The 14,998-nt window shown below is 40.7% G+C and overlaps 1 protein-coding gene across 1 annotated transcript; it reads right to left on the minus strand.

Moving 5' to 3' along the window:
• Positions 1-12,424: 12,424 nt before the first annotated feature.
• LOC114880435 lies at positions 12,425-14,315 on the minus strand. Its single transcript, XM_029196432.2, has one exon. The coding sequence runs from the start codon at positions 13,298-13,300 to the stop codon at positions 12,425-12,427; it is 876 nt and encodes a 291-aa protein (XP_029052265.2). The 5' UTR covers positions 13,301-14,315.
• Between the last annotated feature and the right edge of the window lie 683 nt (positions 14,316-14,998).

Here is a 14,998-nt window from a genome sequence, read left to right on the forward strand (position 1 = left end):
TTTGTTTCCCATTTTCTAATTTTGTATAATGAAAGTTATAAATTAATATAGGATTATTAAAATATAGGATCAATATTCTGTGAAAGATTATAGAAAAAATAATAACAACGAAATAATAATAATCACTGTACTTACATTCGCTTTTTCAAAACGTTCAGCAAAAGTCGAAGTAACGATTTCAAGGACTGTTAAGGAACTGACCTTGACTTGGACTGCTCGTCCTATTTATAACACCCCGATTTGAAGGACCTTTACTTAAGAAGGGGAAACGTGCTGACAAAACGCATATTACCTGCTTCAAAACATCGCACAGTGTTCATAACTTCTAAATGAATCCATTTCCGACCTAAGACTCCTAATACTTTTTAAAAGAGGATATAAAAATGCATCGACTGATGAAAAAAAAAATTACAATTTCACATGCTTTGTACATTTATTAATTTTTGTACAGGTTTATGGTGATAATCATTTCTTCTGACTTTATTTCCTAACCAAATTACATCTTTATGAATTTTAACTTTCATCATATAATATGCAAGATCTTTCCGGTGGGAACTACAAGTTTCATGCTGAAACCAACCTGGATATTTCATATCCACAGCTTCCACCATTAATGGAAACAAGGTATGTTGTATTCCATATTTTTCTCTAATGTTAGGATAACAATTATCAAATATTGCGTTCATTATTTTAAATACAAATGAAAATTCTGGAGATGGAGTACATAAATGCCCCATTAGTTCGCCATCACTTGTTTCATAGGCTCGGAAAAATGTTAATATTTGCCTATCATGTACCGTTTCATGATGTTCACTAATTAACGAGATCGAACATTGTTCACAACCAGATCTAGTAACGCATTTCATGGCTATAAATCCTCCAAAATATTCAACGGCAGAGGCTTCTAATGTTTCGTCATTACTATATGATGCGTCAATAGTAATTTGTTGAACGTCAATAGATGTTTCCTGCTCGTTCTCTGTCGCAATACATGACGTACTTGTTGGCATTAATTGAACATTAGATGCTACACCGTGTTCAGAATGCGCAAGTAAACTGTCATTTTCATCGTCCAAACAATTTGCAGATTGAGCAGGTTTTGATAAATTAATTACAATATTTTTTTGCAATGACAAACGAAAAGCTTTAGCGGACGGATTTTGATTGTACGTTCCACCATATGTACGGATCATTGAAAATAAATTTTCAATTGGGTCTTGATTCACCCTGGATGTCATTAAAAATTTAGTTCCCTCGCATTTCAGATCTGTCCATAATTGCAAGATTGATTTAATAGAAATTTCCAAGCCTTCAAAACATGGTGGTATTTTCAGACCATTACTTGTAACAGTACGCCACTTGGAACAATCTGTTAATAATTTTCTTAAATTATTTTCCGCAGTTAATCGAATTTCTGATAATGCGCAACTATTTGGATTAGGATTATTGCAACTTCTGCTGTTTAAAGAATCAAAAGTATCATTAAGCAGTGTAAAAAATTCAGCAGTATGCATCACCGTTTGAGTTTTAATTCCTTTTACTGTTCCTGCGGTTAAAAGAGCTGCCGAGACTCTGCGACTAAATACTTGCAAAGCTAAACGGCATTTCATTTTTTCAAAATTATTTGGATTTACATGCTTTTCTGATAATTTACAAGCAGCTCTCGTTGCTTTACCATCTTCCAACTGCCATAATAAACGTACGTCATTCCACGATGCAATTCTATTACTATCATAAAGAATATCATATTTTAAAAGTTGATTCCTAATGGATTTATAAATATGCGGTATATCAAAAATAGTATATATTTTTTGATTTCCATGTATGAAATAAGGACGATCAACAGAAATTCTATTTTTAATTGTACTTTGATTATTACTGCCTTGATCACAAACAACAGCACGTATTTTTAATCCTGTGCTCAAAACTGCTTGTATAACTTCGTCCAAAATAAATGATAAATTTATATTTTTTACGGCATTACTGGTCAAGAAGTAAGCTACAGGTTGTTTCCAATTATGTAACAAACCTCTGACCATAAAAACTAATGCATTAGTCGCTACTTTGTTACTACATCCTAGCGACCCTAAATCTTCAAAACCTTCAACTTTCTGTCGACGTACATGGAAATCAAAACATTTCTTTATTCGTATTTCATCAAATAGCAAAACACAGTTGCGTTCACTATTATCCATGCAATCAACTTTCGTTTGCAATTTCCGATACAAAATATTACAAATTCCCGGCCATAAATCTATACTGCTAAACCAGTTGCTAATAATACTCCTACTAGGTAATATAAAATTAAATTCTTCACGCATTTTTGCGTACAAACTTGGTGAAGTATAATGCATTTTTTTAACTAATTGCTGCGCTTCTTCGGTATAAGAAGATCGCGGCGAATGAAATAATTGCATCCTTATAAATGTAAGTAAAAAGCCTTGTACTCGACGTTTTAGAAGAGGCATTTAGAAGAGTTTTATCAGATAAACAACCTCCCGTCATTATTTTTAGCTTATTTTGTAAACGTACAATCGTCTTATTCTTTATTTTATTCGTCCGCTTTAGTATCTTATTTTCGTTTGTCAAAGCTTGAATTGCAACATCTTGACGTCCTAACTTTTGTTTTAAAATATATATTTCCTGACCGACGGAATCCGGGGTATCATCATTGGATTCCACATCATGTATTATTGGTTCCGCACTCGCTTTTAATCTACCACTTGGACAAATTGCAGTTTCCGGAAAATGTTGGCTACACATTCGGAATTTCTTTAATTCTGCATCTGATTCCCCTGCCAGATGATCGCAACCACTGTTTACTAACCACGTTATTAATTTATCTCTCTTAGTGACAGGTAAACGATAAAATTTGACATTTAATATATTGTCCCTACTTCTCATACCACAATTTTTATAAATACAAGTCGAGCTATGAGTTAATTTCATCGTCATTTTCCTGTCAATTTTAAATAATGAAATGAAATTATTTTCTACTCCACTGTCACTACGCTCAACACTTCTACTGCACACTCGAAAAAAAGTTAATGCAATAAAATTATTTCCTTATTTGTTAAGGATTCGTACTGCTCTACTATCAGTACACTCTATACTTCCCACTTCTCTATACTTCTACACTTCGTTTTCAAAAAGGCGTTCTTGTTTCCACGATGTCGCGAAATACACTAAGCGCTTAATGTGTCATTCTCTATTAAAAATACCTACTTCTACTACCTGTGAAAAAGGTAAAAATGCCCCCACCTATTAACAGTACGCTAAGGGACGAAACTCTGTTAACAGTTAAATGATATGTTTGGTTTAAGAATCATTATTTCATAAATATAACAGTAATTTTCGAATTATTTTTTATTCAATTCTTCTATTTTTTTCACAATGTTACGTACCAAATATTCTTAATTTTCATATATTCATGTGGTATCGATTATGAAATAACGATTAGAGTGGTTTTATAAATATAACAGTAATTTTCGAATTATTTTTTATTCAGTTGTCTTTTTTCAGAATGTTACATATGAAATATTCTTATTTTTCATATATTTATTTAATATCCATTATTACAATAATTGTTTTATTATATTATAATAAAATGCAATACAATTATAAGGTAAAATATAATTGTTTTCCAAGCAGCACCGACGAGATAATTATTGTACTGTGGCAAAGCTAAATCATCTCGTTGGTGGTATAACAGTTTTTTTTCGGTGGTACAATGGGTAATATCACTATTCTACATTATCCATCATTCCTATTTACCGATCGTACCCCAGGCCCACTGGGCCCACTTGGCGGGCCGCACTTTAACACAGGGGCTGGCAGTCTTTAACAGTATCTCGTCGGTGTACTGGGGCGTGCTCGCCCCAGAAATGACGACCCTTCGGTAACAAAGGCATGTCCAGTTTTCTACTATCTATAGTCACTGCCCATAGACAGGAATTTCCACCGAGCCTTCCGAGGTAGAGCATACATATAATTCGTCGATCAGTAAGGTAATCTCTGATCAAATCTATCAACATAGGCGGAAGCCTTTTTTAGCTTTCCTGACAATGCTCTTCCATGTTACTGTGTTGAAAGCGTTCTGGACGTCGAGGAGAACAAGAAGGCCGTTTGACCTGGTGCGCTCATAAAGGTCCGTGACCACCGACATGGCGTGGATGGGCGAAGGCCCCTACATAGGTGTGGCGGCACTCTCCCATCTATATAGAGTATAGAGTTGTAAAGTTGGCAGTAACCCAAGACGCTATACATATATGCAGTTACTGATCTCAATAATATGTATTTCAAAAAAAGGAAAAACGTAGAATGTTTTAACGGCTAGATAGAAGTTCGCGCTAGCCAGTCGCTGCACAAATAAAATATATATATTCTTTATACTACATACTAAGACTAGTTTTTTCTATCCGAACCAGAAACACTAACGGATCCGCTACATAATTGGTGCAGAAACCCGTGTTTTTAATAAAAAATGAAGCCGGAGGAAGCTGGATCGTCAATCGAAATCAACGCCAATGATTTTCGCAGCGCGAAACTTCCAACCTTTTGGAAGGATGACCCTAAATTGTGGTTTGTAATGCTGGAGAAAGAATTTCTGGCATATGGGGTAAAATCGGACGCAGTAAAGTGTGCGGCAGTGCTTCGCCATTTAGACAGTTCTAGAGTGAGAGTGGTTGCAGACATCATTTCAGCACCGGATGGCGAGGACTCTTACGTTAAAATTAAGGAGGCGTTGATTAACCGGCTAGCGTCTTCGGAAGAGACGCAATTACGGCAGTTACTGTCAGGGATAGAATTAAACGGACGGAAATCCACCGAGTTATTGCGGGAGATGCAGCTCCTGGCAGGGACAAAAGTGAGTGCAAATATGTTATAGGCCTTATGGCTACAAAGACTGCTAGAGAAGTTAGCCATCTTGGCCGATAAGACAATGGAAAGGTCATTTTGGCCAGAAGCGGCAGCCATTACGGATGGCGAGATCCACGCACATCAGAGTGCAGGGACATATAGTGTAAATCCAGAAATAATAGTCCTTACCAAAAAAATGGAACAACTCGAAGCAATTGTGCGGGAAAATTTCGAAAGTCGATCAAGAAATCGCAGTCGAGGAGCGTTCTATAGACGTCGTAGCAGCTCACGCCGGCATAGCAGAGATCGCACTTACCGATCGCACCGGCAGGACCACTGCTATTATCATCGGAGGTTCAAAGAGAAATCGTTTAAATGTGAGCAGCCCTGCAACTGGACCGAACCGGATGCAAGAGACAATCAGGGAAAATAGACGCGTCGTCGGTAATGGAGACGTTTAGTGGCGACGCGCAGAAACAGAATCGTCTCATCATAACGGATAAGGAAACAAGGATACCATTTTTAATAGATACCGGCGCAGACATCTCGGTAATTCCGAATAAAAGCAGGCGACGCATCACTCCATCGAATTATAAGTTGTACGCAGCAAACGGGTCAATGATAAACACATATGGTAACAGGACGATAATAATTTCCCTAGGCCTGCGCAGATAATTTTCATGGAAGTTCGTTATCGCGGACGTAAGTAGAGCCATCATAGGTGCAGATTTCCTCAGATACTACAATCTGCTGGTAGATTTAGGTAGACGCAGGCTTGTGGATACAAATACCTCACTGTTCCGCACTGGCACAATAGTTCAACTAAAAACCCCAATAGTATCTACAATAGACAGTAAATATAAATTCCAAGCACTGTTAAAAGAGGTTTCAGAGATCACCCGGATACAAAATTCAACACCTGGAAAACATGAAGGAGTCTACCATTTCATTACTACCCGAGGCCTACCAATTGCTGAAAGAGCGCGTCGTTTGCCGCCGGACAAGCTAGAGGTAGAAAAAAGGGAATTCCAACAACTGTTGAAAGAAAACGTGATTCAGCCATCGAAAAGCCAATGGGCCAGCCCGATGCATATGGTGCGGAAAAAGTCTGGCGAATGGAGAATTTGCGGGGACTACCGCAGACTGAATAACGTCACCGAGTCAGATAAGTACCCCTTGCCGCATATTCAAGATATTCAAAATTTTAAAGCAGCCAGAGTATTCTCCGTTATTGACCTCAGGAGGGCATATCATCAGATACCTGTCGCGGAAAAGGATCGACCTAAAACTGCAGTGATTACACCATTCGGGTTGTACCTGGTGATGCCCTTCGGGCTAAGCAATGTGGCGCAGACGTTCCAACGGAGGATGGATTCTATCCTTCGGGATCTGGAGTTCTGTAGGTGGTACATTGACGATATAATCGTGGCGTCAAAAAATATGGTTGAACACGAACAGCATCTTCGACTCCTTTTTAAGAGACTTCAAGATCACGGTCTGACAATAAATTTAAATACATGCCAGTTCGCCAAGGATACGGTAGAATATCTTGGGTGCAAGGTCAGCAGTGATGGTATAGCACCGCTGGACGAGCGAGTGAAAACCATCTGCGAATATCCCAAACCAAAAACGGTTAAGGACCTTAAACGATTCCTAGGCGTAATTAATTTTTACCGCAGATTCTTACCTAAAGCCGATGAGGCAGAGATTCCATTAAATTAACTAACTACGGAATATAAGAAAAGAGATAACAAGGCAATCAAATGGAACCCCGCAGCGGAAAATGCATTTAAGGTATGCAAGGAACAGATGGCAAAGGCGACGTTACTACGTTATCCTAAATCTGGAGCACTACTGGCTCTGAAAACGGACGCATCCGACCTAGCTATAGGAGCAGTGCTGGAGCAATACAACGATGGCAGTTGGGAGCCATTAGGATTTTTTTCCAGGAAACTGGACGGAGCGCAAAAACGATTCAGCACATATGATCGAGAACTCCTAGCGATTTACAAAAGCTTGAAATATTTCAGCCACTGGGCAGAAGGACAGATCGTAACAATCAAAACTGATCATTTTTTATTTAACATACTGTCAGTAAATATTCTCAAAAAATCATTTTTCCAATAATGAACAACGATTACTTACGCAAGTATTTTTATTAGTAGAGGAGTTCATTTTTTGGGGACTATATTCTGTATTCTGTAACATAAATACATCTTTTTAGATAAATTAAGGCTATCCTGTGATTATTTCTTTATTTTTCAATTATATATTTTTAAAACAATCGAACTTACCAGTCACTGTAACTTGAATTTAACTGCAAATGGCGCAAATCTGGTAAACACAAATGTTTGGTTAAGTTGATCATAGGGTATTATACGTTTTATACGTCTTATACGTATCTTACCGTAAAATACTGTAAAATGTAAAAAACTCTAGAAACCGCTTAGATGACCAAACCACAGCTGACTCTAGTACTAGCCGTGCTGAAGTAAAAATGGCAACACTGCGGGAGTCCGGTCTGAATATATCAACATCTAACCCTACTCTATCTGCCTCCCGGACTCCCAGACTCCCAGCCAATCAACGTCGCCAGACTCTCGGATACTCTCTGGACTTCACATAACCTCTTTGGTTTCCTTCCAATAATTTCGCTTGTTTCAAGGTTTTTATTCACTTATATACACGTTTATCAATTCTTAAATGTTTCAATTTGATCCAAAGATGGTTTCATTTTGCTTCATACCTAAATTTTCTTGAAATCACTGTAAATATTTCAAATATCATGCTTCACAACACCAAACTACTTCGAGAGTACACAAAATTTATATCACATTTATAACAATTTTATACTACCACATCACTTCTACTTGCCATAGTAGCAACGTTTACGTATTGTTTATACATAATTAATACAAAATAGCGTATATTACTACAGCTTTTAATTAAAAAAGACGTTAATTACAATTCCGAGCACAGGACTCTGTTTTTGAAAATAGGACTCCCGATTGTCACGTGAGCGGCGTTGCCACGTTGTTCAGCATGGCTAGTACTACACTCCGTTCAGCGAGACGAGTCACCAAGTATAAACACGTGCACGTGAACAGGGCAGGGCCGTATTACGGGTTCCGGATCCCCAAATGGCATCGTAAAATTCTTTAACTGCCTGACCCTGCATGCAAAGGCCCTCGGCAAGGAACCACCATAACTTGGCCCTGAGTTGTAGCATGTGACAGCCAATGACCGCAGTCGTAGCGCAGATCACGTGAAAACCGAGGGAGTTGTTTGTTTTGACTTGGTGACTCGTCTCGTTGAACTGAGTATAGAATCGGCTGTGACGGATCCGCTACATAGGCAGGAACACTAGCGCCGACTATCGGAAAACAGCGGAAACTAAACGATAACTTACCGATCTATTTTTCTTCCTCCACTTTATTGTATTTGTATTTATTTAAAAAAAAAGGATCGTAAGCTCCATACAAGCTCATAGATCCGGTACAGCAATAAGTATTACATATCTTTACAGTAAATTTGTAAAAGTCAATAGAAAAGAGATGAACAAACTTAGTTAATATACACAAATATAAATAAATAGAAATATTGTTCTTCTGTAAAAGACGCGATATAATATATAGTTCCTTGAGGTGTGGACCGGCGAGAAAGGTCTCTATGCACCAGGGAGGTTGCCAACCCTGACGCTGAAGACCATTGATGAGTTCAGGTCGGTGATGATCCAATAGAGGGCACTGCCAGAGTACGTGTGTGGCAGCCCTGCTCACGCCTGTCAACATCCGCGAGAGGCGCGAAGAGCGGCCGACGCCACACGCGAAAATAAAGCGAGTCAGCCATCTCCTACACGGCAACGGGGACTTCCCTCCAAAAAGCGTGGCGTCCAGAAGATCTTCCTCTCCTGTACCGAGGCATCGCCCCACACGTGGGCTCCTGTAAACGGGCTACGAATAAAGACGTTTCATTTGATTAGTAATTCGCGTGGTGTTTTCCTTTAAACCGTAGTGTGTAGATCCGCTACACGTGATTGAGGTTATCCTCCATGATACCGCAGCGACATAGAGGGCTGCTTGCTTGCCTAATCTTGAAGAGGGACTCCCCCGACTGTAGTGGTCCGATTGAGCCCGATAGATCCACGAGGTGATTACCCTCGGTAAATTTTTCCCAGTAAACCGAGGCTTTCTCTTACTTTGAAAGAATGTCTTGAAGTATTTTATGCCAGTCGGTTTAGGATTGCTTGATTGGGCCTTGTTATTCCCGATAGCATCTGTTGCTTCCCACATTTGAGATGCATAAACTATATGCAAGCCTTAAGGAGGCAACTTCCAATAGGGATGGTGAGCTGCATTAGTAGCGCATTTAGCCAGTTTGTCAGCCTCTTCATTGCCAGTTAAGCCCTGATGAGCAGGTATTCAGACAAGTCTAGGTTTATGAGGAAGAGAGACCCCGCCAAAATGGTTGATTTTGTTGAGAACCTATCTTGCGTAATAGTGGGACAAGCAGTTGGTCGGATTTTGAATGGCAAGGGTGCAGCTCAACGAATCAGTGAAGATAGTAAAAGCCATATCTGGGTGGTTCTTTGCCAAGTCAAGAGCTCTGGAAATAGCCAAGCATTCGGCAGTAAAAACTGAGGCATGAGAATGAATGCTCATAGCTTCTGCCTGCCCAAGCTCTGGGCAGAACCAAGCAGCCCCAGTGGAAATCCCTGTTGGTGTTTTAGAACCATCAGTAAATATTGGGGTGGATCCTCTATAACTAGTAGAAAGGATCTCTTGAAATTTTGAATTAATGTCATCTGAATTTTTCAAACTGAACCCTATAGTGGTGTCACATAGAACTGGGAGTACAGACTGATCTTGATAAGATCCAAACAAACACTCCTTACAGTTGATGAGAAGGGGTTTCAAAGACCAAATTTGTTGAATGATACGAGTAATGAGATTAGTAGGGCGACGGATCTGTGGTCTGAGATTATCAATACTGGACAGATATGCAGCAAGTTGACTATTGAGAAAGTGAGCAGAGTTTGTCAGTATCTTTGTAATATACTTTTTACCTAGGTACTCACCACGTAGAGCAAGGGGTGGAAGTTTGGCTTCAGCGAGGGTGACGTTGATAGGTGTGGAATTCCTCAAACCCAGTGAGAGTCTAGTGGCAGCTAGCTGGATTCTCTCCAGTTTTTGGAGGAGCCCATGCTGGTGAGGAGAAAAAATGTGAAGACAATGTTCTATTTTGGAGCGAATGAGACCTCTATATATGGACAGAAGAGTGTCAGGATGAGCACCCCACCAGGTGCCTCGAAGAAACTTAATAACGTTAAGGGTCTTGCGAGTGTGAGCACATAACTCATTGATGTGGTGAGAAAAGTTAAGTCTCTGATCTAGATGAATGCCTAGGAACTTAACCGATTTGTAGATAACGGATTCTCCAATCTTAATAGAAGGTGTGCCAGCAAAGTTTCTCTTGCCACTGATTATGAGCAGTTTAGTTTTATGGGCTGCGATGCTAAGGCCTATTTGCTCAAGGTCTTTGCTTAGTATGTTGATAGCAGTTTCCAGGGATGCAGTGCTACCTCTCGGATCATCGCCAGTGGCACAAATAACAATATCGTCGGCATATTTGTATACTCGAATGTTGCTAGGAAGATTGCCGTCGATGCCTGCAATGTAGAGAATGAACAGCAGGGGACTGAGGGCGCCGCCTTACTGAACGCCAATATTCGTGTGCCGTGTGATCTCAAGTGGGGGTCCTCTATCATCCCGCACCTGGAAATGAGATCTTCTGCCCGAAAGTAAATTGGCGATGAAGTGAAGGGGGTTGGTAGAAATCCCTAGTAACTCAAGTTTTGCTAACAATAGGTCTGGTAGGACACGATCAAAGGCTGAATCAATGTCAATAAAAGCGGCAGCCGTAGTGCGCCGATTAAGTAGGTTGGTGTGCGCCAGGGTTGTGAGGGCAAGAATATTGTCAGCGATGGATCTGCTTTTACGGAAACCAGACTGAAGTTCCGGCAGAAGACCCATCGACTCGAGCCACGAATAGAGTCTCTGAGAAATTAATCTGTCAAGTAATTTGCATGGGTTGGAAGAGAATGTGATAGGGCGAAGACCTTTTTGATTCGGCTTGGGTATGAAGAAGACGGTATTGTCATGCCATTGCACTGAGAACAAGTTGTTCTCGTAAATAGAATTAAAGATGTCCAATAGTGACAGCTTCCACTTAAGAGGAAGGAGTCTAATAAGTTGGTAGTCGATGGGGTCTGGACCTGGAGCCAATTTGCAGTTAACCTTATTCAAAGCGGAGTTTAACTCAAAGAGGGTGAAGCCTGTGTCGAGAAAAGAGTTGGAATTTCGGGTAGAGAGAGTGACGCAACGGGAGGCCCAAGGCGGGCAAAGTTTATCGATCAGATTATGGTAATCTTTGAGGCTGGACTGTTGAGTGGGAGCAGTAGAATTAGTCCACTTGTCTTTAAAGACCTTGATCCGTTTCCAGAAAAGGCCTAAATCCGACTGCCGGTTCAGTTCACTGGCCATTTTTTGAAAACTCTCCTTCTTCTTCTTCCTGAGAATTTTTCTAGTGGAAGCCCGCTGTTTACTGTAAGCAATCCGATCTTGAAAGGAACCGGTGTGTCGCCATTTGAAAAGGCAGGCCTTTCTAAGACGAATCACCTTGCTGCACTCCTGATCCTACCATGGAACAGGATTTTTGGAACGACCGTTAGAATGTCTTTTTGAAGCAGGGTTAGCAGATTCAGTAGATTGTTGAATCATCTCAACGAAGATAGAGTACTGATTGAGAGGATGTAAGTCAAGAAACTCCCTAGAGAGGAGAACAGGAGTGAGAGATTCAAGATGGTCAGAGTAAGCGCGCCAGTCAGTTCGTTTTGTAGTGAGTCTGTTCCGCCGTTGTTTGAAGATGAAACGGGTAGTCTGCACGAGAAGTAAGTATTTTGTGAGCAAAATTACAGGGAGAAATGACAAGATCAAGATTACTGCCTTGTTGGTTAAAGTGTCCAAGATATGTCAAGGTGTTGGTGTTGTGAATCATGTAATTTGTGTCTTCAAGAACTTGAAGAAAATGTTCCCCTGCCCGTGAATTATTTATGCAGTTCCATGCTTCATGGTGACAGTTAAAGTCACCGACCAAAATAAATGGTCCTTGCTGTTGAACTTGTTGCCTGAGACCACTTGTCCTGATCGAAATCCGAAGACGGGGGTCTGTAGTATGTACAAATGGTGAGATGTAAGTCGCTTAGACTAATACGGATGGTGAGTGATTCCGTCAAGTTATCATCGATGAAAATGGAGCTGATGTGGGACCAGAGGAGGTTCTTCTTTAGGAAGATGGCGATACCACCGTCCCTTCGACAAGATCTGTCTCTTCTGATTATAGAAAAACCAGGAAGACAATGACAAGATGGGGTTGAGCCAAGTCTCAACGCAAATTATAACATCATATGAGGACGAAATAAGCTCTAAATCTGGCTTCTTGCTGACAATGTTCCGGCAATTCTAAAACAGAACGTTAAAAGTGGCTGTTTGTGCAGTCTCCATGTTTACTTGTTTTTGAAGATTGAAGAGGAAGAGATGTTCTTGAGGAGAAATTTTCTGGTGGGAATAGAATTGGATTTTAAGCTGCTGTTTTGTTGGGTTGTTTCCCGGTTTGTACGAGAGGATGTTGAAGGTTTGGAGGAATGCGATGCGAGTTTAGCAGAAGATGATTCCTTCTGAGGAGATTCCAATGGTAGCGAAATGATTGAAGAAGAGCTGCCGACAATGGCATTATTTTTTGAATACGTTTTTAGGATATTGTTATTCCATTGACTGGCAGGGCGTTCCTTCTGAATGCCACCGATGGTTCTCAAAGTGTATTCTTTTTTAGATGTAGATGGAGGAAGAGAAGGAAATGATGAGGGATTGGATGAGTTAGCGAATGACTGTCTTGGAGGTCTTTGCTTTACAAGACCAAGTTTCTCTTTGGTTTGCGTAAGTGCTTCATATATAGAAACATCATAGAAGGCAAGGGTTCGATTAACCTCTTGGTTGAAGATCATGGTTTGGCAATCCGGGTGTAAGGTAGAGTGATCACCCTTGCAATGAAGACAACCAGCAGGTGCGTTACAGGAGTGCTGTTCATCTTTTTTGTGTTCACCACATTGGAAACAAATGGTTGGTCCTCTGCATCTAGAAGCGGTGTGTCCATAGCCTCTACAATTGACACAGGTTCTCACCCGTTCGATGTAAGGCTCAATATTTTTGTTGAGTAGTTCGAACACCTGAATCTTCTCGGGAACTACAGATCCTTCAAAGATTAGGAGGACGGTTTCAGACAGAACCCAGGATATCTCCTTGGAGTCACGTATCTTTCTGTTTAATCGTTTTGCAAAGGTAATTTTGCATGGAGAAAGAAAGAGCTCCATAAGTTCCTCCATACTAACATCGAGACAAATGCCTCTGAGAAGGCCCTTTTTTTCAATCTTCTGTCTGGGGACAAAAGCCAAAATGCCAGCGTCATGAAGAGCAGGAGAGTCCAGGAATAGGTTTGCTTCTTAACTATTGTTCAGCCCTGTTGAAACCACACGGCTGCATGGACTGAGCACCCGATTTTAGAGAATTCACAACTTTAGCGATGGACATCATATTTTGTGACTTGCTTTTTTTACATCGATCATTTTTGAGGGTTAGAATTATAGTGGCTCCTTATACTCCGCAGGGTACCTCAGAGGAGCACGACGTGGCGCTGTAATGTCCGTCATGGTGGCCGGTTTCCGCTTCAAGGTACTATTATCTTCGATGTTTGGAGACGCGCACCTCTTAGTAGCTTCTCCTGAATGACTGCCATTCCTTTTATTCAAAGATTTCTTTTTAGAACTGACCAAGGACCAGCCACCCTGGTTATCAACATCCACGTCCACGATGTTAGGAGGAGCCTCCGGCCCCGTGGGGCGGCGGAGGAAAGCGTCCGATTAGCGCAGAGGAAGTTCTAGTAGACCACAAAAAGAAGAGTGCTGGATGAAAGCAAACAGATCTGCAGAGCAGATACGAGCCACACGGAAACAACACAATTAACTCAGGATGTACACTTTAAACGGAACACACAGACGTCCTCTCTCATCGAGGTCTCGACCGAGAGTCCCCTTCCTCCACTTTAAAAATGTATACTGTAACGTGGTGACACGAGTGCCCCCCCCCGTTACAATCGCCAAGCCCGCTTGGCTTACGCCCACCACGCGTCTATCTCCGTACCACCCCCTTCCTTAACCCTGTTCCCTTGTCCACCCGCCGGTATCGGGCCGATAGAGGCAAAGGCAGAACACCGAACAACGACGCTGCCACCACCGAGAGGAGAATCCCGTTCCGAAGCCGATAACGACCCTACAGCCCCCACGGAAAGAGCGCCCTGTGACAGGGCGTCCATAAGTCCATGGACATACATAGGTCCATAAGCCTTATATGCGGTGTGTATATATTTATATACAAAAATATATAATCTCATATGCGCATAACATTTAGATTCTCACTATTGTATCTCGTCTTATATTCTATTTTACAGTGGTTGTCTTTTTAAACTTAAATCTATTTTCCCATTTAAAAGCAAAGCTAAAGAAAAATAAAAATAAAGAGGAATAAAATTATTCTTTAAATTTTTAGATTGTTCGCTTCTAAAAATTCTGTCAGTATTCAAATAACTACTATATTAAGACCTTGAAAAAACGGTTCAATTTCCTTTATATTTCTTTGTTATTTAATTTTTCGATCATTTTATTCCTGGCCGCCATATATTTCGGACAATCCCATAGTACGTGATTAAGGGTTTCCTGTTCAAAACAGCACCTATTAGGAACTTATGATTCCTACTCTTGCAAGAGAGGCTGCCAAATTGTAGTTGTTTGTTCTGGATCTTAACACCCAGGATGTTATATTTCTTGGCAGCCTGGTGCCATAGTACCATGGTTTCTTTCCTGGCTCAAAGAACCTTTGAAAGTATACTTTCCCCTTGACTTCCGCCTCCCTTCTCCATTCGGCCTCAGTGACCTGCCACATTTTTTCTTTAAACAGGGGGTAGAAGTCAGTGGGTGAAATCTTGATACTCCCATCAGGCTGAATGTCCGTGGCCTCCTTGGCTAACT

The sequence above is a fragment of the Osmia bicornis genome, chromosome 1 (genome assembly GCF_907164935.1).
Source record: "Osmia bicornis bicornis chromosome 1, iOsmBic2.1, whole genome shotgun sequence".
Classification (NCBI taxonomy): Eukaryota; Metazoa; Arthropoda; class Insecta; order Hymenoptera; family Megachilidae; genus Osmia; species Osmia bicornis.